This window comes from Anneissia japonica, unplaced genomic scaffold (assembly GCF_011630105.1).
Source record: "Anneissia japonica isolate Jap-2015-1 unplaced genomic scaffold, ASM1163010v1 scaffold287913_len271248_cov200, whole genome shotgun sequence".
NCBI classification, from domain to species: Eukaryota; Metazoa; Echinodermata; class Crinoidea; order Comatulida; family Comatulidae; genus Anneissia; species Anneissia japonica.
Genome location: NW_022754083.1, coordinates 90776 through 115069, shown reverse-complemented (window position 1 = coordinate 115069; position 24294 = coordinate 90776). Strand labels below are relative to the sequence as shown.

The following is a 24294-nucleotide window of genomic DNA, read 5'->3' as shown; positions in this document are numbered from 1 at the left end:
GAAATCTCGTGCACACGCAATCAATGCTTGCAATATCACATACCCTATTATTAAATTATTTATCAAATTACCAAGTGAATGTAAAGCACTATTAATCCCATAACAATTAAAAGATAAAATGTTAAGAACGTTATTTTGATATTTTAAGAAAAAAAATAATAATATTTATCACATAACAATAGCCACAAAATAAATGTTACAAAAAGATTAGTTTCATCCGCCGATGCTGCCAGCACCAAACATATAACTATTCCTAGTTGCTCCTGGAAGTTTATACTACCTGTAGTAACGGGCATTTTCAGGCCACAGGCTATGGTTTAGATGTTTCAACTTTAAGTTCATGTGTTCAACCACTACATAGGAGGCTGCCAGTGAATTAGGTTAATTTTTGATCATCAGTGAGATAATTTCAGTAACATTAACACTATTATTATCGCGGACGCGCCTCTTAACATCCTCTTCAATGGTTTTCTGGTGAAGACCACCTACATAACCTAGAAGAGAGGGGGAGGAGCTTCACAGGCCTTTAAAACATGTTGCCTTAATCTCCAACGCTGGTGCACAGGTGGCGCCAGGATTTTCCCAAAGGGGGATCCGAGGTCCTCGACAAGGGAGGGCATTCTGCCGAAGAGGGGAAGATTTCCCCGACGAGAGGAAAGTGGGCGTGGTGCAGGGGGCAAGACCCCCGAAAATTTTGAAAATATAGGGGGTTTCAAAGGCTTAGTTAATCGATTTTAGAGTCTACTAATAGTACAAAATCGTTTCCAGCCCGTTGCCACTCTGGCCCGTTGCCACCCAGCCTTTTGCCACCCAGCCCGATGCCACCTGGCCTTTTGCCACCTAGGCCAGTTGCCACCCGGGCTTTTGCCACCTTTGGATAAAAGCGAATATTTACATTATGCTGGGTTGTTTCTTACACAGATTTGTATTTGTTGCATACATGATGCATACACTTCTATAACTTTATATTTGAATGGTGAAGATAGTCCTAGCTAATACTGGAGTAAAAATTGTTTTAATTAAATCTCGTGTACTGCTATACTTTTTATTCAATCCGTATAAAGAAGGCAATATTGTAGTGTCCAGTTTTATTATATTTTCACAAATTAAAAACACATAACAATAACATTTATTTATAAAATTTAACCACAGGCCATTGTGCGTATGTGGTTGTTATAAATATTTAATTAATCTAATTGAGCTCACTTGGTTTAAATTGATTCCTCCTTGGTTTAAGGGCGGTTTATTACAAGCTATACTTTCTCATGAGAAATAAGGTCAAGAATAAATAGGATAAGGTGGCAAAAGGCCAGGTGGCAAAATGCTAGGTGGCAAAAGGCCGGGTGACAACGGGCCAATGGTGTTAGAGGGCCTAGGCCAGGTGGCAACGGGCCAGGCCGATTTTCAACGGACCTAGGCCGGGTGGCAACAGGCCTAGGTGGAAACGGGCCGGTGGCAAAAGGCTGGGTGGCAACTGGCCGGGTACAAAATACATATAATTTTCTTTTTTCCCGACGAATTGTGGTCAACGGGTGAAAAAATCCCCCTCCCCACCCCACCCCGACCATGTAGTTAGTCATACCCAGGTATCGTGATAAAGGGATTATCTTATGCGTTAATACGGTAGTTGTCTTATATAACTCAATGCACGTACTCATTTCATTTGCTTGGCCTATCCATAAGTTGCCTATATCGTCTAACGATTTCTAGGAATCGATCATTATTTCATGTATTCATTCGAATAAACGCCCCGGGACTTTAATGTTGAATAGTTTTTGAGGGCGCGTTTATTTGAGGAAGGCGTTCTTTCGAAAGATAGTTTTTGGTGTAAAATGGAAAGTTTAGTTTTGGCCTTCCTGTTTACTTGTTTAGGCTGTTTATTCTAATCTCACCTAGCCTATTGTTTCCAATAATGCTTGCATGAAATTCTCACTTTATACTATCTGGCTTTTTCAACCCTCACTCACTCGCCACTGAGGAAGGACTAGTGTTGTCCCTTATACACATCTAGATGTGTATAAGAGACCTGTCTCTTATACACATCTAGATGTGTATAAGAGACAGATATATATATATATGCCCCTTAATTTCACTGTAAATGTGGAACTACAACACCTTCAAAATAAATATTGCGTGATCATATAAAGTGTAGCCGCCGTAGATCGAAATGTATATATTTTAGACTGTATTATTTTGCACTGTAAATACGATGACGACCATTTAAGAACGTTGGTAAACTAGATTAGCGATTTTGATATATTTTATGTTAAATAGGCGCGTTCTATACAGATAGCCTAGTGTATAGTGACATGATTTACAGTAGTTAGTGATTCTAGTCAAAACATTGGTTTCAACGAAATATAATCCGGAAACGTATGCTGGCTGGCAGGTTGTAGTACTGTCAGGAAAAATTTGGTCCGGGGCCAAAATCGGTCCGCCGGACCGATTTTGGCTTTAAAATTACCTGCCAAATATAGTCCACATAAGCCAAAATCGGTCCGGCGTCTATTTAATAGCTTGTATTTTTATAACGTTGTTCATATTTTTTTTGTAATCAAATGATAGATAAATATCTTATCTCTTATTATCAAAGAGTATTTATATAGCCTAATATGTTTTCATTCGTTATTGTATGTGTAAAATCAAAGGTGAAATCACTGGTGAAAATTAAGTAAAGCTTCGCGCCCAGTATACCTCACACAATAATACATTTTAAGCCTAAACGTAGGTCTAACCACGGCCGCTGAAAATGATGCACGCTGTGTGTATCGCTTCGGCCTAGGAAATGCATTACCAGTACATGGTGGTTTGAACTTCCTCAAAAGCTTAACGAATCATTCTGTCAATTCTCGGTGGCAGGTGTAATAAAAAAATTGATAATCATTATATTATATGCAAATAATTACCAGCAAATTTGACAGATTGACAATAGATAACAATGTCAGACAACTCCTGAGCAATTTTAACTTTGTCCTTTCCTCCAGGCTTTGATGTTGGTAGTATTGTAAGATCTTGAACAGAGCCTCCACTCACTGTCTTCCTAAGTAAATCAAGCACACAGAAAGTGAAATACTTCAATGAAAGTACATCGACAGAATTTTTAATTTTGAAATAATGATGCAAAAATTATTAAAAATAATAGATGACGTATCATGCCAATGGATTGAAAGATTTTTCGGGTAAACACCAAGGATAACCCACGAAAGTCTAAAGAAGATATACTTGCAGTGGGGTCCTTCTGGTGGTGATTGGGCACCGCCAGACAATCCCCTACTTTTTTCCGAAGAGTGTACTGGGTTCCTTAACGTGCGCATGGATTATAATGCACACGGGACCAACGGTTTAAAAGTCTCATCCGAAAGACGGTGCGCTATCGTAACTTGCAAGGACAGCAGCAATGGTAATTGAACCAGGGACCAAGAGATCAGTGGCGGCTCTAGGATATAATTTATGGGGGGGGGGACTAAGATGTCCGACTGGGAGGGGGGCTAAGTATTTATGGGTGTGACTATAGCACGCAGCGTTATCTGAGGTCCGAAGGCCCGACGAGCGTTGGCCGATGGGGACTTGACCAGACCGATAGGGCTTGACCAGACCGATGGGGGTTTGACCAGACCGAGGGGGGCTTATGCCCCCTGCCCCAGCTGGTGCCGCCACTGCAAGAGATCTCCACAGATCAGCGCACACACAGTTGCTACCACCAGTTTAGCCGACTGAGCTATACTGCACACCGTTTTAGAAATGATGAGTATTTTTACTTACTTGTGCCCCTTTTTCTTTAAAGGATCCCTTACTTCACCTTTAGACATCTTTTGACTTCTGAGTGTATCTGCTGTATCGGTTGTATAATCCTCCTTTGGGAAAAGATGCTTTCTTTGTTTTGATGGGCTGTCTTTTGTATGTTTTATACCTAGAGTTGGGGATGGTCGAGTGGTGTTATGATATTGTCTGACCTTTGTTAAATCTATATCAGTTGTCTTTCTAACCACTTCATCAGCATTTGCAGACTTGAGCGCCTTTTCGATATCCAAGTTCCTAGTTGGAAGTTCATTCTCTACTTCTTTTTCTTTCTTATACAGATTGATTCCTACAGATTTCTTTTCTTCACTTATAATAGTGTTTTTTTCCTCTGTATTTTCTTTGTGGTGTGCCTTCAATTCCTCTAACTTGCAATCTTGTACGCCTTTATCAATTGGATTTAGGTTTTCAATAAATATCTCTGCATCATCCTTTCCCAAATACATATTTTTACCTCGTGTTTTCTTTTCTGTTTGGTCATAATCCATTTCTACCTTGATACTCTCACAAACAAAATTATCAATCTTGTCATTCACTTGGCAAGTGGTTTCTGCAGAATATTCATAACTATTATCTTCATTTTTGTCTGCAGCATCTGAATGATGATCTGACACCAAATAGAATGCTGAGCCCTCTTGTTTATCGTTTAACTGCTGATCTGTATCGCAAATATATATTTCCTCTTGTGTAGGCAAATCGGCAACTTCTACAGCTTTACTTGCCGCTTCTGGTGTTAGGTCAGATGTATGAATAATGTTATGTTCATCAACTACTGAGTGATCAACTTTTAATTGACTTTCACTGAATTTTTGGTCTGTCAATATTTCTTGGGTGGGTGATTTTGTGTGCACTTCATTTTGATCTTCTGACAAATAAGAAATATCTTTACAATGCTCATCGAAAACCTCCTCTGACATCCCGTTCAGTATATCATTTGAGTTGTTTTTTTCTCCTGACGAAATAATAATTGAAGTTTCACATTCCTTTTCATTTTCTAATTCTTCAAATAGTTTTGTCTGTTTTGTTTCATTTGTCTTTATAGTTAGGATTCTCGCATTCTGTACATTTGATATGTTATCCTTTACATCTGTAGCATTGGTGTTGAATGACAGAGCTGCAGAATCGTTTTCTGGTTGTTCATCACCCTGTTCTATTTGCGTTACTTTTTGTTCTTTTTCCTCCACATAATTCATAGGTATTGGAGTCAAGAAACTTGGCGTATCTGATTTTGAGTATTCTGAATTTACAGACATGCCTAATGATATTGTGGCATCATTGCAAGTTGTATTCTTTAAGTCTATTTTTGGAGACCCTGTGAGAACAAAAACAGTTTCTTCTATATCATTATTTATTTTAACACTTGCAATTGTGCTTTTCTTGTGAACGTTTCTCTCTGTACTTTGAACCTTCCATTTATCATCTTCAAACAATTTTCCTTTTCCTAATTCTAGAGGGTATTGGCTTTTTGTCAACACAAACTTTCGTTCATTACTGTTCTCCAAACAAACATCATCGAAATGTTGCAGTTCTGCACTTGCTTCAAGTAGATCTTGGTTATCGTATTTCATTCCACTGAACTCTGATTGTTGTTGCTGCGTGTCTTCAATGTTATCTGTTATAAGCAGATTTTCTTGGACCAAAGATTTTTCTTCATGTAAACATACAACCCGTTCATTTTTAATACTGCGTAATTTATCACTGTTTTTTTCTCTTTTATCAGGTACCACCTTCATTTCATTCATGATATCTGTTGCAGTAGCCTTTGTGTTCTGAAACTTATTTTTATTTGTGTTCACAAATTCCTTGTCTGCTGCCTGTACATCTTTTTTTTCAAAACTTTCTCTTTTAAAGTATTCATCAATGGTTTTAACATGTGTAGCTGCTGTTAGCTCATCCATGAGATTTGAATCTATATCAGATATTTTAATATCTGAATCTGTTGACGCGATGCCTTTATCAGTTTCATTTGTGTTTAAACTTACAGGATTGAGATATGTCAAACCTACAGACTCATCTGAAATCGATTTTTCAGAGAATTCTGCACATGCATATGGAGTAACATCAGAGGCCTCCTGCTTTTCTTGTTCAAATACATGTATATCTGTAGTTCCTAATGAACATTCTAATATTTCTGCAGATGACAGGATAAACGATGGTTCATCAGGAACATCTTCTATTTTTTTAAGAGCACCGTTATTTTCAATTTCAGGAACAACATCAATTTTCTTTGTTCTTGGAATTACACTATCCAGGGAACCATTATGACATTGAACAATTTCTTTATTTTCACTCGCATTGTGTGTCTTCTCACTAGATTCATTACCGCAGTTATCCAAACGATGTTCAATACCCTCTATAATGAAATTTCCAATGTCTGTGTCATTACCAAACACTTTAGAATTGACATCATTGTTTTTGATATTGGTTTTATTTTTAACATTTTCTTTTTTCTTTGTATTATGTGTTATTGGTAAAACTGATTGTTTTTCTACAAGGCTTGAAGTTTCAGAACTTGAAGAGTTTATCTCGTTACTGTCTAACATAGCAACTGTAATAGAAAGGAATTAGATATATAAATATTGATTTTTGCCACTGGCTCGTGCAAGTATTTTAAGTTGGTCCAGAATATTTGAAATTATTAACAGACATCAGTTATCATTTGAATCCACACCATTAGCATTGCGATTTTAAATACTATAAGAGAATCAAATTCTCTATGATTTTGTGGCTTTTGAGTTAATTTTGTATGGATCATTATGACAACTTAGTTGGACAATATTCGGTTTGATATATTGCAGGATGTGAATGTTCTCTGAATTACATTTTTTCTTTGCTCTATATTCCCGAAAGTAAAATGAATAACCAAAAGAGGGGGTACATTTGTATGATTGAAATCTTCCCTAATGATAAATGTAATAACAGTAATTGCAGCATATAAAACCTTACTCTGTCTACTCGAAATACCATCATGTGTATCCTCTCGTTCACAACCATTGTGTAAGTTCTTTCGAAAGTTTGATGTTGACTCACTATTTTGCTGCTGTAGTTTAAATTCATCAAACTTTAGCTATTAAAAAAATATAATAGTACTGTATATTATAATCTTTAGAAAATAAAAAATAAAAAGTTTGTTATGATGATTATGATAATAACAATTTAATGTTAGCCAAAACAAAGTATACATTATAGATGTACTACTGTTTCACGAGAGTGGTATGAATGGATACTCAAATTAACTCCTTCCATAACATGAGGCTGCAGCCAACTTTGAACTATATATATATATATATATATATATATATATATATATATATACTTTTATATTATATATTATATTATATATAATATATATATACTTTTATATTATATATTATATTATATATAATATATATAAAATATATATTTAACAAGGTCACTTAAAAACGTTGACGTTGAGGGCAACAGAGTGTACAAGCAAATTATATGTAATACTCAGACGTCTGTGCTACGACCAATTTTATACAAAATACTTTTTGGTAATTACCACACCACACCCTATGACTAGAGAGGGCTAAACAAAAATAAATTTTCTAAAAGACTATTAATCTTTGTATCTAATACCAAATTATAAAACATAAATATAATGCCAAAATATAAAGGCTTAATTGGATTAAAGATGATATTGTTTTCAAGATTAAATTTTGGTAAAATAATCATAAAAATTACCTGTTGCTTCAGTTTCTTATTTTTTAAGATTATTTTGTGTTTCAAATCCTCAGGTGAAGGTAGAGAAGGGTTAACATTGTGATCTGCATCACAGATGAAATCAGTCACAAGATTTTCACCAAACACATCCTATAATAATTATAATAATAGCAACCAGGTAATTAATTCCTATTTTACTACTTTAACAACAATGTTTTATAATACAAAAACCAGTATTCTATTTTTATCATTATAAAAATGCAACACCATCATTGTACTGCACTGCAGTTGACTTAACCATTTTAATTTTTAACTTTAAATTATTAATACTTGATATTCAGATTACAAAAAGTGGAGGAGTGAACAATCATAGACAGAGCATAGATTTTTTTAAATATATTATATATATATATATATATATTAAATAAAAAATGACTTATTTAACTTAAATTTGATCACATAATGGTAGTTAAGAATTACCATGAGCAGATCATGACTTGGGAGTGGTTGATAAACTAAAAGAGGTTTTACCTTAAACCAACTTTCGAAGTTATTAGTTCACAGTCATAAACAAACATGCATGCTGGCAACAATTTTTGAGGCAAAACAGGCAAGAAGCCTCTTTAGCCCTTTTAAATCCGTTCCTAATTACCTTGAAAATGGCAGCCATTTTTGCTTGTTGTGGAATTGAACAGTGGTTCTCTAGAGACAAGATTACTGGATAGTCTGATGTAATAAAAGCTGCCCTGTTAATTGCAATTACAACTTCCTTAAAAAAGAAAATAATTATTGTTGTACAATAAATTATTATTTTTGAGAACCACTAACATCTTAAGTCATAATAATTAAATTATTACTAAAACACCAGTGTTGCTTTGCCTATTTTTGTATTTTGTTTTATGTTGAGAATTTCGAAATACATCCAATCCAATCCTACCTTGAAACTTATTTTTGAAGTGAGTGTGTGTCCATGGTATATAAGAGGATAGCCATCATCTCCATCCCAACAATCCAACTCAACACATCTACAACCTGTTAATAGAATCTAAAAAAACGTATTGATGAGATTGCTTTAACGTTCAAAATTTAGAATAATGTATTGTCATCGAACAAACAAGTGAACAATTACATTTTTAAATATACTGTAAACAGCAATTTTTTTTAATAATTTGATTACGTGCTGGAATTAAAAATGTACATACAGTACATTGAAGATTCAGGTACAGCTACTTATGTCAATAAAAGTATATAAACAACATATAACTAGACTTACTATGTCTGTTTGAACAACAGAACATAGGAGTTCCCTATTGCTTTAATGAGAAATGAAGTTGAAATTGCAACATAAAGAAAATTCGTTAAAAGGTATAACATAAAAAAAACACAGAAAACCAATTTAATTTTAATGAAGTGGAAGAAATGAAATGGGAGGAAAAAAAAAACGGAAAACCAAATTCAATGCGACGTTATTAGTGAGACTTGAACTACGGCTGCAATGGTAACAGCGAAGTACATCGTGACCCATAACCATTGCGCGCTATATGGGCGACCTTGAATAGGAAAGTGCATTTTCAGTACATACTGAAAGCAAAAATTGTTCATGCATATCACATTAGGTTTTAGTTTAACCTAGGTTTGAGCGCTTTAGAAAACGCAAATTGCGTTTAAATAATTTAACTGTCAACGACAAATCTTTAAATGGTCCTAATATCCACACCCTGCTGCGGATCGTCACCAAAATTGGATCATTTCTTCATTTAACCATGAAAAACTATTCTGCAAAGTGTCATTTTTATCCATCTATAACTGGGACGTAAAGAATTTAAATGACCCTCAAATTTACACCCTAACCTGGATCGTCCCCTACACATAATAATATCTTCCTTGTAACTTGGGTTAAATTTTCCTGTAATGTTTATTCGGATCAGTAGATCCGTTTTGAAAATATCTGGTTTGGGACGTTTTCCTTTAAATGGTCCTCATATTCACACCCTACGCCGGATCATCACAAAAAATCAGTCATTTCTTTACTGGACCTTTACAAACTATTATAGAAAGTTAAATTGACACCCATTGAAAACCTTTTATAGATATTTACGTCTGGGATCTCAAAAAATTTAAATGACCCTCTAATGTACACCCTTGACTGATTCGTTGCCAACACATAAAACTATCTTCTTTGTAACTTGGTTAAATTTTTCCGAATGTTTCATTCAGATTAGTTGATCCGTTTTCGAAATATTTGTCTGGGACGTTTTCCTTTCAATGGTCCTCAGATCTACACCCTACTGCGGATCGTCACAAAAATTTAATCATTTTTGTACAAGACCTTTACAAAGTATTATAGAATGTTTCATTTATACCCATTGGTTTTTTTAAAGAGATATTTATTATTTACTTTAAACAATGAAGTAGATTTAGAGCTCTCATACTCTATAATTTGAAAATTATCTGTTTTCTCTGGGTTTTATTACGTTATGTTATACCAATAGTTTTTATCAGAAAAAACTTGGCCACAATGTTGCTGTCAGAATCAATGAAAGACTTTTTAATTTTTTTTTTAATCTAAAGTCCTTAGATTTCATCAAAAACTTGTGGAACTTGGTCACAATATTCCATAACCAAAGTAATTGAATGTTGAAGGGTCATGGTCAAAGGGTCAAAGGTCAAGGTCACAATCAAAAAACGATTTTATCAGAGACTCGTCAAACTTGAGTACAATGTTTCATGACCAAATATTTGGATGTGACTAAAATTTGAAGATTTAGAATTAAAGTTCAAGGGTCACAACAAAAAAAATTCTTTTGAACAGTTTTTATGAACTTGGCCACAATGTTCCATGATCAAAGATCTGGAAGTGAGTATATTTAGATCTGGAAGTGAGTATATTTTGAAGGGTCAGGGTCAAAAGTCAAAGACACAATGATCAAAAAACTACTTGTATAACGTGTGTGTGTGTGTGTGTGTGCTTATACGGGCTTACCAGTAAAGTGTAAACAAACATATAACCATTAATTTTAAAATTATACATGTGAAAAACAATTTGGTGTAGTGTTTAGATGAGTGTTTTCACACTACCGATCCTGAGTTCAAGTGCCATAGTCATGGTCATAGGGACAATAGGCAGATTTGTAGGAAATGTATACTGAGGAGAATTATGGCGTGAGCGGAGGTATGCACACTTCGGGTGCCCTTTAATTCGTTATAAATACAGTGTATTTTGTTCCTTCCTTATTGTTTATGTGCCGGCGCTAATGTGCCCTCGTTCTCGTACGGCCGTCATCTCTTTCCACTAGACCTAGGCAAATTCGCCCAAAACGCGATTGTTTTTTTTTTCATTACACGCGTGGGCAGTCCAATAATAAACTGGAGCAAAAATTATGATTCTCACTATTGGGTGCTACATAAAACTTTTTGTGCCCCTTGATTGTGACATTAAAACTTACTCTGGTATCTACACATGAGAAAAATCGCATACAAGCTTTAGTATTACGCGCTATATGAATGTAACAATATTATTATTATTATTATTATAAACACTAAAAACGTTATAACGCTCTTATAAATATTCTTAAACTTTGACTAATAACTTGGTTAATGAGATACAAAACATTTTAACCAGCATTCTTCCGTACATAACTTATCATTATAGTACTGGGGAAATATATATTATTCAAGAAATCTTATTATTCCATTTTCCAGACTTCCAGACTCTTTTTATGTAAACCGCCCAAGTCCTTTTTATTGGAATAAACTTCCTAATGATATTAAAGAATTAAAAACGTTTTTTTTTTGTGTGTCTAAATACTAGTATTTAATTTATATTCTGTTATTGCTTCTCCTTGTACTCTTTTATTTTGTTTTTTGTCAAAAGGCCAACCGAGACAAGCTCGACTTTATATTTGGTCATGGTAAAATAAATTTCTGATGATTTGATTTGATTAGTTGAAGCAACAGTCTAATGTCAATTAATGGGTTTTAAAAGTTATAATGATTTTTAAAATACATAAAAATATGTTACCCTTGATGGGTGACCCCTGATCTACTATTTTCAAAATTACTATGCACATTCATATTTTACGGTGAATAAGTACTAGTTAATATTACATTTAAAAAATGCTCTTTTTGTTTTTATCGCTTTCTACAAAAAAAAGTGTGTTACAGCAAACATCAAAGGTTTTTACCGCTGTTGAATGCCATTTTTACCGATTCCCACCAAAGTGTATTCTCACACAGTTTGCTGTTTGGTTTAAATGGTTGCTGTGTAGCTCAGGGTATTTATTATCCTCCTTATCAAGTGTATCAAGATCATCTGGAAGTTTAGAGGTTTAGGTTCCAATATCTGGTTTTGTTTAACCAGTTCTTAAGAATTACTGTACTGTCATAATTGTGTTTAGAATGTATGTATACCTGCATTTTCATTACATGCTATCATTATATACTGTGATACATACCTGTGCATAAAGTTCAGAAGACGATTCACCTTTCAACTGATGTCCCGTTAAATACGTGTTGTGGGATGACTTAATATAGTAGTGGCTAAGGGGATGATTCATGTCCTGTCAATAGATATTTGAAATTGTCATTTAATTGAATAAATAATTATTTCATATATTGGAGCATAACTTTTAAATACCAAAGCATAACCACAGTGGCGGATCTAGTGGGGAGGGGGTTAATAGGGTAAGTAGAAACCCCCACCCCCTTCGTTTACCGTGAAAACTAAAATAATGGTCACTCGTCGTGTTTGTGTGCTTCTCGTGTACTCTGGTAAAACATTCACTTTCTATTTTAAGCTTACTTCTTTTCTGATGCCACCTAAGATCGTCTAGCTGTCTACTAAGTCCAAATAAATCTCAAATGTGAGGGGATGCCCTCCCAAAACCACCCTTCTCCCACGCTCGTGCCTTCTCACCTCCCATTATCCACCCACTATTGCTAAATCCTAGATCCGCCACTGCACCATTTTTGCGTCAATTCCTCCTAGGGGGCAAAGACACTATGTTATTTGGAAGTCTGGCATAGACAGGAAAACGATCACCGGCCACAAATGGGATAACGCCCAAAAATGTAACAACAAAACATGACCCACTTAGAATGTAGCACTTTGTGACAGACATGGCAATTTCATTTTTTGATCTGTGAGGCGTGCGAACAACAAAACAGTAAGAGAGTCATATTCTAAAAGAGTGTATTTAACGTCAAATGGTGATTTTGATAATAAATCATTATGAATCTCTGAAAAATTAGTTGGTATTTAAATGTAATAGAGATGCCTACAATATGTGACATTTTATTTCTGGTCAAATGCTATTTAAGGTCAAATAACTGAAAACATGATACTAAAGTGTAATTGTAGTTAGCAAGCCTTGTATTCTGCTACATCTATCATGACAAAGTGTATTTTAATGTACTTACATGCATCACACTTTAGTGACATGTTACATAGGCTTATATTGTTCAAGTTTGTCTGTACAATTTTATACACAGCATGTTTGTAATGTGAAAGAATGTTGTGTGCGTTTTCACTTGACTGAAGTTCTATTCCAAATTAAATTAGGTCAGAGCAATAACTTTTTTAGTGATTTGTGCTTCTCATGCATCCACTGTCAAGCTGCTGGCCTTACCTCTGTCCGAACGTTAATTTCTTCATTGTTAAATGCAAAACATTCCTTATCCATTAGAAATTTGGCAAAGCCTTCGAACGACATCCACTTATTTTTTCTCAGCAATGGGGATGGTTCATGTTGCTGAAAAAATATTAAGGCATTTCTTTTAACATATTGTATCTGCAATAGCATCACCATAATCATTATCACATTTAAATAACATCTCTTTGTCAGATAAACAAACCTTTAATGATAAACGCAGATCGTATTAGTATGACAATGCTGAACTCAAGAGGGCGATATCTTAGATTTATAACATTAATAATTTACAGTTTGTCTCAAGGACATGGTGGTGTTGTTCTAGTTAGTGCGTTGATAAGATATTCATATTCATAATTTTATTTCACTCAAAACGTAATGAGTCTGGTATAGGCAAAAAAAGGGAACATGTCCCTGTACAAGATGCCTACCAGAGATATGGTAATGAATATTCATGAGTTATATAGACTTACTATGGGAAATTACTATCATCCTCTATCTTCCCCCGAGTCTTTGACCATACATTCGATAAATACTTAAGACACAAGGTAGTCTGCTTGTGCCAGACTGGTGGTTGCCTGTCACGACCGGTGAGTTTGATGGCAGCAGTTAGTAAGGATGTTGGCGATATTGATTGTGTCGGTGGTGTCATAGGCGTCTGAGGGTGTAACTCAGGGGAAAACACGGTTCCGGGCCGAAACGCCGACGTCATTGTTCGGTGGTGGGTCATTCTGTCAAGAGTGAGGCTCACATTTGCCGAAGAAATGTCCTGTTGCGCAACGTCCTTTATTACTTTTCGCCCCTATTTATTTGTTTGTGTGTGTGTGTGTTTATGTGTGTGTGGGAGTGTGCATACGTGTATCCATATCAGACGTCCATTGTACTTGTTTCTTCACTTAATATTCAACATACAGTACGACTCCGTACATGTAAGCATTATAATACGTACATCATATTATTATATTAATTACATAGATTGAATGAATCAGAGAAGAAATGACTACCTGAATCAATTGACTAATTTCATCATCAGATAATTCTTCAAACTGTTTCTGTCGCAGGAATTTTCGAAGCTGGTTTAATCCCATTCCTGTTGTTGGATTGCTTTCGATACTAGCGATGTTTGTAGGAATGCTAGATGCTGCAATTGCATCATAAATACGTTTGTTGCCATCTGTAATTGTGCTAATTACCGGTACCATGTCTCTTGTCAATGAGATATCTTTCAAAAAGAGAGATAATAAATACTAACTCCAAGAAAATGCTTCTGTAAAAGTCAGTGGCAAATTTTAGTTTACCATTCTTGAAAGCTAATGTTACACTATTCAGTTACATATGTACAGTAATCTGTTTTTGGGAGCTTGGATTTATCTGTTATGTAGAATACAATATTCTCACGTCGATATGATTCTTGAATAAAGACGTTGCTAAGTACGCACATGGAAACTCCTACTGGATATTTGCCTACCTAAGTCGGCTAGAGGAATACAGGAAATGAGCCCTTTTCACATATGTCTCCCACGAGAACATAATGGGCCCGGTGTGGCATCGCTCAAAATCTTCCAAAAGTAGTCCAGTGGCGAAGGACCAGAAAATTATGACAATTGATGGGTTTCAACTGAGGTTTTTTTTTAAATCCATTTTAGAGCCTATATGTAGAAAATACATTACAAAAAAATTACTCTCCTCAACGAACTCCCCCCTCCCCAACTGGCGCCACCCATGTCATTGGTATTTCTTAAATATATAACTCTAGTAAGTTCCAACAATAAAATTTTGAAATAATAAAAAAACAAATAGCACCCCTTCCCCACCACCACCACCCACAACTGGCGCCAGTGCAAATTTTCATGTTTAGCATTTTTTGTACTTGTTGTTTTAAGGAATATCAAACTGATCTGTTGAATATAGTGATTTTGAATTTTGAATAACATTCAATAAACCGATTGTGACCGTCGATCAAGTGTACTGAAAGTTAAATGTCAAACAGGAACCACAAGTTTACCTGTAATCTTTGTCTTTTCAATTTATCAAGACTACATACCAATTTTTTCTCATTTAGGGTTTGTCTTAGTAATACAAAACTGTAAACAGGAAAAATTCCTTTTACAGACGTGTGTCTTTCGTGAATCGTCGTTACCCGAGAGCGTACTCAACCGGAACCACAGACAGATTTTATATCCACAAACGTGGATTACTGCGCATCTGTAACTGCACTGAACAATGGCCACTCACTTGAAAAATGCATCATACATGTTTTTAACTTGTACTAAAATGCATCCCAAAAATCCCAGAAAACCGAAAAAACTGACACATAAACTCTTTAAGTGTTAATTCACTAGCATTTAAGTAAAAAATTTATTCGGAGTTTTTTAAAGGTTAGGCCTATAAGTAACGGTAATAAAATTAATTTAAATATTTTATAATATTAAGCATTTTTATGATCAATGCAATATACTATCTGCAATCATACTTTGTATAAATTCATTTAAATTTGGCAGTATTATAACAAAATATGTATTCAATTGACAGGCCAAATAAAGATTATTCATTAAACTCACCTAGAGATTGTCTCAAATTATCATGGTTGGATGTTGGTACTGCTTTGGGTACATCATCAGCATCTTCTTCTTTTGTGATTGTCATTGGAATTGCATAGTCAAGAAATATATCTTTGAGATCCTTTCGGCATCGAATACTAAATAACTTATACAATTCAACAAAAGCTAAATAAAAAAAAATGCGCAAGATTTACTCAATACAAAAATAGAAATAGCAATTGGTATTTTGTATTTATTGTTTCTCTTGCTTATCACTATATATTTTTACTTCAATCTAATTTCATGTTAGATAAATAGGCAATGATGGCGATATATTTGAAATTTTCATATATATGAATATTGAGGGCCCTGTCACATAGCAATTAGCTGGATTGCGATGGATAATAATATTCATGCGTGCTAACTTTAGATGACTGAATAATATATGACTTTGCTTTAGACGCAATTTTTCCATAAAGGTCTCTGGCGAGATTGTCCGAAGCTATCGAATGACAAATTAGGATTTGGTTTTAAATTGGTTATGTAGAAGAAATAAGCGGAATACACATAAACGACCTGGACCTTTAGTTTGAGACGCGACTCAGAGCTGCAATGCACAGTGCGAGAACATTGTATCCTATTAAATATAAGCAGCCAAATATTTTAATTATTATTATCAGGCCAAACTAAAAAAAAATTATAAAATTTGTTGCGAAGCGCTGACCCAGATCTCACTGCTGTTCTTCTTCTTGTTCCCAAAACTTAAAAAACTTAAAAACCGTACAGCGAAACTATTTTTGAACGGACGTGCAAGAAATTGTGTACACATAAACTAGAGATGATTTCCAACAAACGTTTATCGCCCTTATTTTAAGTTGGATCACAGAGTTCCCCCTACACCTGCAAAACAAAACAGGGGTTTCAAACTTGAAAAGCGTCCAGCGTCGCCAGTTTTGACCAGACGTACAGAAAATTGTTACACATAAATTAGAGGTATTTTCCAACAAACGTTCATTGCCCTTTTTTAAGATGCACCCCAGGGTCCTCCTAAACCTACAAAACAAAAAAACAGGGTTTTCACGTTTTAGAAGCGTCCAGCGTCGCCAGTTTTGAACGGACATGCAGGAAATTTTGTACGCATAACCTAGAGGTAATTTTCATCAAACGTTCATTGCCCTTTTTTAAAGTTGGACCCCAGGGTTCCCCCTACACCTACAAAACAAAATAGGGGTTTCAAACTTTAAAAGCATCCAGCGTCGCCAGTTTTGAACGGACATCGCCTATTGAGCAAGTTTGAATCGCGTATTTAATTTTTTTTTTCATTTTGTCAAACAGTTCTCATCCATGTTTATTAAAAAAGAAAATTAACACCGAGGCGCGATTCAAACTCGCAACCTTCAGTTAAGGATGTGCTGTAAAGAACTAAAGGTCGTGAGTTCGAAACGAAACTTAAATCCACACTGGATTTAAAGTTCTCAAGTGAGTAAGGTATGTAGTAGTGTACGTTACCATTTGCGTAACTTGTGGAGGATTCGAAAATTTGTTAATCAAGATACTTGTCATGCAGCAGTTAGAGCCCTCGTACTATCGCGAATTGACTATTGTAACTTACTCTATGGTGGTCTCTTCAAGAAAGACATTGATAGACTGCAGAAATTGCAAAACTCTGCTGCTCACTTAGTCTTTTCATGTGATCCTCGTACACACTCTGCTCCTCTCATCAATGAGCTTCATTGGCTGCGAGTTAATAATCAAATTATTTTCAAAATTATTCTCACTGTTCACAAATGTATCTATGGTTTTTCTCCAAACTATTGATATGGTTTTCTCGACCAACGTATCCCTATACGTACAACACGTTTCTCTTCATCTGTACATTTCATTATGCCACGTCACAACAAGAGAATTGGAAGCTTTTCATTTCCTTGTTATGCTTCTAAACTTTGGAATAATCTTCCAACTGACCTTATAGATATCTCCGATCCTAATCTTTTTAAACGTGCACTCAAAACTTACTTGTTTGCCTAATTCTCTTTTTGCTGCTTTTATTTCTTTTTCCTTTTGTATTTTTTTTATTGTTGTAATCTGTTTATTTGTCTTTGTTGTTTGTGTGACTGTACTACTGTGATGCTTCAGGTTCCTGAATAATGACTGATTTTATGCCTACCATTTGTTTTCCTCAATTATTGAGGCTTGGCTTGCGCTTCATAACCGCAAAGGAAAGGCGCAATATAAATACCCAATACCAGTACCAGTATTAATTTTTTCCCAATATTAAGATTTTTTTTCAATTTTAAGCATTTTAACTTTGTACAAATGATCTTTCTAAATATTATGTTTTTACTTGTACAAATAAACATTCTAATTATTTAAAAAATACATTAAAATACATTACCAAAAATTGGAACGTTGCATGAATGACGCTGTCGGTTAAGGATGTGTTCAAAAGTTCGTGGGTTCGAAACTCGCCTTGGTATTCATTTGTTTTTAATTTATTTATATAGTTTAATTTTGTACAAATTATCATTCTAAATAATGCTTTTTTTTTGTACAAATAAACATTCTAATTATTTAAAAATTTCTATTTTATTAGCTCTTCTAAAAACCCAATATAATAACTTGCGCCTGTACTGTATTTAAGCATGGAGGAACGGCAATAAAACGGCATTAAACAGCAGGAACAACCAAGCCGGTGTGGAACTTATTTCTAATGGGTTCCTCAACGGCATAAAATAAGTGAGCAGGTAACAAAAGAAAAATCAGTTTACAGAACAAGATATTCACTTTACAGTGCTTTATTTCTAAAAGGTTCCTTAACTTTCATTTAAAAATAGCTAATGCCTGACAATTGTTTTTTTTTTAAATTCCTTTATTGCAAATTACTCTGACTAACAAACAAAAACATTTTTTTTATTATATTTTTAATTAATCTCTTATCCTTTTTTCGTTTAATAAGATTCCTATTAAGATTAATATTGTATTTATTCATTTAATATATTCATATATATTCAATGTGTGATGTGCATATGGATGTGTATACACCATTTTCGCCAAATTTGAAATGAAAATGTCCGATAACCTTGCAACCACCACTTGGGAACTTCCAGAGGCCTAGCATTCTACGTAGTTACTATTATGGAATAATTAAAGTAGTAATAAATAAAATAATATAAAGTAATAATGAGCACGAATATTTTAAAACGAAAAAAGAACGAACTGTTTATATTAAAAACAAGTCTTAGTCTTAAATTTTAATGTTTACATATACAGTAATTAGCATGATCGTATGAGTTGTCCACTGCTGCTATAATAGCAAAGGTACTTTCGTTTTAGACAAGCACGATGTCACCTACTTTCGCATTTCGTATTGGTTCCTATATTTCTGCCGCTGCTGTAAGGTACTCCTTTACTCATCGTGTTAAGAACATGTCAGACAGAGATTGAGCTTGTCTCCATTATTACATCTTATACTCTTTACTTTTCCTCTTCGGGCATCAGTGGCCATAGAAACAGCCACTTCCTCCACTTCTGACTATGTGCCACGGGGATAAAGACACTCCCTAAAACTTTACTACAATATTTGCGAAAGTTGTAGTTAGGTTATGTCAGAAAATAATGCTAAACTATGTTGTAGCCACGTGTTCAGCACTATTTAGTTAGAATTACGTTATTAAATGTTATGGTTTAAAAAAAATGTAAAAACTCTTTGTTGTTAAGACTCGATTAATAAGACCCAGTCTGTTGTATCCAAGTGAAAATATAGGGCAAAACTTGCATGAGCAGATTAGTAAAATTACAATAGCTGTTTGCAATTGTGTGAAACATGACAAACGCAAACCAATGTTCAGTTAAAAAAGATGATTTTAAAATACATCAATAAGATAATTGAGAAATAATTGGAGTTTTTCGTTTTTCGGGTCTTCGGTCTTCGTTTTGTAGACACCCATATAGGGTGTCTATAAACCGAAGGCCCTTGAAAATTTCACAGACGCCCAAAATATTTCGTTATTTTGATTTTGCGACAGCCTGGTGTATTATCATCAAAATAAACGAGAAAAATAGGGGTCATTGTTTTTGGGTCTTCGGTCTTCGTTTTATAGACACCCAAAACTTTGTTGCCTAGTCTTGCGTTATGAAAATTGTTCCTTCAACCAGATAGTCTAAGATGTCAGTTTTGCTTTTCTGTTGGTTTACAATATGTAGCAGATGAAATTTCTGAATGACCTCAACTGTATATTAATAAATGTTCTCATGTAGGGGTCGTGGAAGCGGTTTGGCGCAGCGGGAACGGTTTGATTTCCCAACACCGAGATCGGGGTTTCAATCCCTCGCTGTGCATTTCGCTTGTGTCCTTGGTCAAGACACTTTATTTGCATTGCTTCTCTTCACTAAGGAGTATAAATGGGAACCTGGTGGGGTTACCTGTTCCTGCGCTGATTACCAGCAGCAGCATGTGGATCCAATGACCAGGGAAAAAAACTGAGCTTTATAACCGCAAGGAACAGGTGCATTATAAATGGCCGTACCAATACCAATACCAATAGCTCTACTGTTTGCTACACTGTTTACTTTAAAAGGTCTGTTACCATGGCAACAAGATATTTAAAAAAAAATATCTCGTTATTTTAATATGCACCAAAAATGAAATCAATTACCAAATTATAAAGAAAATCTATATTTTGAAGTTTGGCCACTTTTGGTCGATATTGGTTGGTATTTATAGACAACCTCTCTTAAGTAGGTTTTGTCTAGATAACAACTCGTCATTCAATGCAACTCCAAGATATCGAGCTCTGCAGTCATTTACCACACGTATCTTAGTTGGCTTTTGGGGGTGATATACACCATGGTGCACAATGTACCAGACACTTGGCCATTTCACTACAGTCTATGAGCGGATGTTGCTTTCCACATCCACAACAATAACATTTATTAAGTGATTCTATATTCGCAGCGTACAATTTACGTTTTAACAGCTGCATTGGCTTCATATTATGTTGGGCGATTTACCATACAATTGAATCGTTTGATTTCTTAGCCCCAGATCAAACAAATTTAACCAGATTTTAAATTTATTTCTCTGGCCTTCCTTCTTGTATTTGTAAACTTATTCACGCCATTTTCTTGCAAGTTATATGGTAACTTGGTCACTATGTTTCTTAAGTTAGCTGAGAAAGGACAGCCAAACTCCCACATTGAGCCGCTAACTTACATTCTTTTAAGATAATAGGAAAATCATCTAAACATTTCGGCTCATTAGCACGGATAACAGGTCATGACAACAGTTTCTTGACGAATGCATTGGCTATCATTTCAGGATCCCCGTAACGTTCTATCAGCTCTGCAATTGCTGCAGGATACCCTACATTAGCATCCAAGTATGAAAACCCTCTCACTATACGATTAGCCTCACCACGTGTACAATGCTCAAGTAACGCATTTCATTAACGTTTTCAAAAATTACATTTTCTACAATTACATTCACCTTTTGATCATTGGGATCTTTTCCCCTGACAAACGACATCGCATTTTGTCTACAAAGGATGCATGCGTATGCGTATATGAAATAGAACTGCTGTTTAGTTAGAATGCGCGTGTGACTGTTTCTATGTGTACGTTAAACAAGAATTACAATTATTTTTTAAATTTTATTTACAACGTAAAATAATAAATATATATTTTAAGTCATGTAATTATTATTATTATTATTGTCATTATTATTATTATTATTATTATTATTATTATTATTATTATTATTATTATTATTATTATTATTATTATTATCTTTATTAGAAATTCTTCTCTATGATCCAAATTCAAGTACAGTAATAATAAAATGATTATGAATATTATTGTTTTTTTTATATTCTAATAAAATATTTAGAACATGTATTATATATTTAGATTTAGATGGAAAAGTAAGTTGTTTTTTGCTTAGTGAACATAGCTAATTCGAGTAAACTGTGCAGTTATACCTTTTTGTTATGCCATTTGCTATAAATAAATGTTGTAGTTGTTTGTGCCTCTTTGCCATAGTTATTTGCTAAATAATTGTTTTAGTTGTCCCTCTTTGCCACTGTTATTTCTAGTCAAAATGTAAATTGTTATTCTGCCATGGTTAATTATTTTATATTAAACAGTTACTATTTTCCCATAGTTTATTTCCATAGTATTAAACTGTTGCCATTCAAAGTAAGGCAAGATTATATAGCATAAATTAACTAGACTTATCATGTATGCTTAATATTAACTAGACGTATGCTACTGTCAAGAATCATACTATTTAACCAATTTCTATTTACAAATTGTGAGTACACAAACAGTATGAAAAATAAAAATAATAAAACTTAACAAGCAACCTTCATTGTAACCAGGGAGAAAGCTCTCTTCTGATTGGTTGGCTGTTGAAAGAACGTCACGCTTCAGCGTGTCACAGCCTATCTTTGCAGTTATGCCCTTCTGCCTTGGGAATTTACTGAAAATCGTGTAGTTATGCCCTTTTGCCATGCCCTTATCTAGCCCGGGGGACACTATTTCACATTTTTTTTTGTGTCAACATGTGTAACACGATGTACTGACCCCACTAGGCTATATAACTCATTTTCGCCAAAAATGTCAGTTATGCCCTTTTGCCATGGGGGGAGGGGGGCAGTATTCTATACCATGGTTTCTTGGGATACGCCCACATGCTTAACGGTACCTCGGTAAGGCCTTTCCTGTTCATTTGACATTGTTACATGTACTCACACAATTTTCTATGTCACTGTCAATACATGGCCACCATACAAAATTGTCTTTATGGACTTCATTATAGTAATTCCTAGGTGAAAGTCACGCAATTCTTTAAATATGAGTGGGCGTCACTTTGGAGAACCCCACCAAATACAACCATCGTGTACACTTAATTCATCTTTACGTCTTACGTAATGCTTAAATGCTTCTTAAGAGTCATGATTGATCTCAGAGTCCCATTTACCATATAATATGCAATTTCTGACATGTGCCAGTATAGGACCTTTATCGATCCACTTTCCAATGCTATTAGATTGTTGATGTGCTCCATTAACATCTTAACATCACCTGGTATGGGAACCAACCCTTGGGTAGTAAGTAAATCTACTTAAGCTATCAGCTACCTCATTGTGGATACCTGGACGATACTGCATTGTATAATCATAAGCTGAACGGTAGGGAGCCCATCTCTGTATCCTAGCCGAAGCCATGATTGGGGTACCCTTAGTCTCATCAAATACTGGTGGAATTTCTTAACACCAAATACACATGAAAGACCCTCTTTCTCAATCATACTATAATTTCGCTCAGCAGAAGACAGCATGCGCGACGCATATGCTATAGGTTTATCCACACTATAAATACAGTGTGCTTAACACAACCGAAATACCATAGACTGACACATCGCAAAGTAGTATGATATCTTTAGAAGGATCACAATGTACGAATACTTTATTAGAACATAGTAAATTCTTAGCATTGTCAAAAGCAATTTGTTCACTTGTCGACTAGTGCCACTGCACGTCTTTGCGCAACATCCTAATCAGTGACTCTAGCTCAGTGGATACTTTAGGCAAAAATGCACAATAATAGCTCAAGAGTCCCAGAAAAGACTTGAGCTGAGCCACATTGGTTGGTGCTGGTGCACTCCTGATCGCTTCAACTTTCTCCTCAGTTGGGCTTACTCCGATAGCATTTACACGTTTACCAAGGAAGACAACCTCTGGTTTGTAAAACGAACATTTATCCTTCTTAAGGCGCAATCCATATTGCAATATTCTACTCAGAATCCCTTTTAAGTTAGCGAGATGCTCTTCCTTAGTGCTTCCTGTCAATAATATATCATTGGAGCGAACAACCGTGTGCTGAATACCCTTCAACAAATTCTCAATTGCCTCTGGAATAATCCTGGAGCTGACTTCACTCCAAACGGTAGACGTGTATTATAATATGTAAACAGACCCTTGTGTGTGTTTATTGTAGTATATTTCATGGATTCATCATCCAACAACATCTGTTGATATGCATTAGCAAGGTCAAGCTTAGTGAAGTGCTTACCTCCCGCTAAACATGTCCTGTTCCTTCCGAATAGGATAATTGACCACCGTTGACTGTTTGTTTACTGTCTTTATAATCACCACATATCCTGATGGTTTCACCGACCGCTTTTAACACAGGTACTATCGGTGCTGCCTATTCAGAAGCTTCCGTGGGTTTTATAACACCATTTCGCTCATCGTGCTTCAACGCTTCCTCGATTTTCTGCCGAAGCATATAAGGGACCGCCCTTGCTTTCTAATACAAAGGTACAGCATCAGGGTTCACATTAATTTTAGCATTTGGACCTGTGTAGGTACCCAGTCCTTCACTAAACACTTCAGGAAACTGATTAAATGATTTCTTCACAACACGAATCATCAGCACACAAGCGGTCAACTATTGCTAATTGCTGCGAAGCAGCCAATTCATATTCTTGACAGCAATTTGACCTCTGAAAGGTCATTGTTTGTCAAAAAACGAGTGCCTAAGACGACTGAAAAGCGGAGTTTCCTTCTTTCGTTCTACCGGGTAAAATCAATTACTTTAGGCGACGTTTGTAGACTAACCTACTC

General features: G+C 35.0%; 1 protein-coding gene across 1 annotated transcript in view; it reads right to left on the bottom strand.

The window, feature by feature from the left end:
• Positions 1-24294, bottom strand: part of LOC117123082 — a 129354-nt gene that overhangs the window by 41336 nt on the left and 63724 nt on the right. Inside the window, exons 11-20 of the mRNA XM_033268911.1 lie at positions 15692-15856; positions 14135-14352; positions 13110-13232; positions 11937-12041; positions 8420-8527; positions 8135-8251; positions 7504-7632; positions 6745-6865; positions 3763-6346; positions 2907-3040 (exon numbers count right to left, since the gene is read on the bottom strand). Coding sequence (XP_033124802.1) covers positions 2907-3040; positions 3763-6346; positions 6745-6865; positions 7504-7632; positions 8135-8251; positions 8420-8527; positions 11937-12041; positions 13110-13232; positions 14135-14352; positions 15692-15856 — 3804 coding nt within the window. The remainder of the gene's footprint in view (positions 1-2906; positions 3041-3762; positions 6347-6744; positions 6866-7503; positions 7633-8134; positions 8252-8419; positions 8528-11936; positions 12042-13109; positions 13233-14134; positions 14353-15691; positions 15857-24294) is intronic.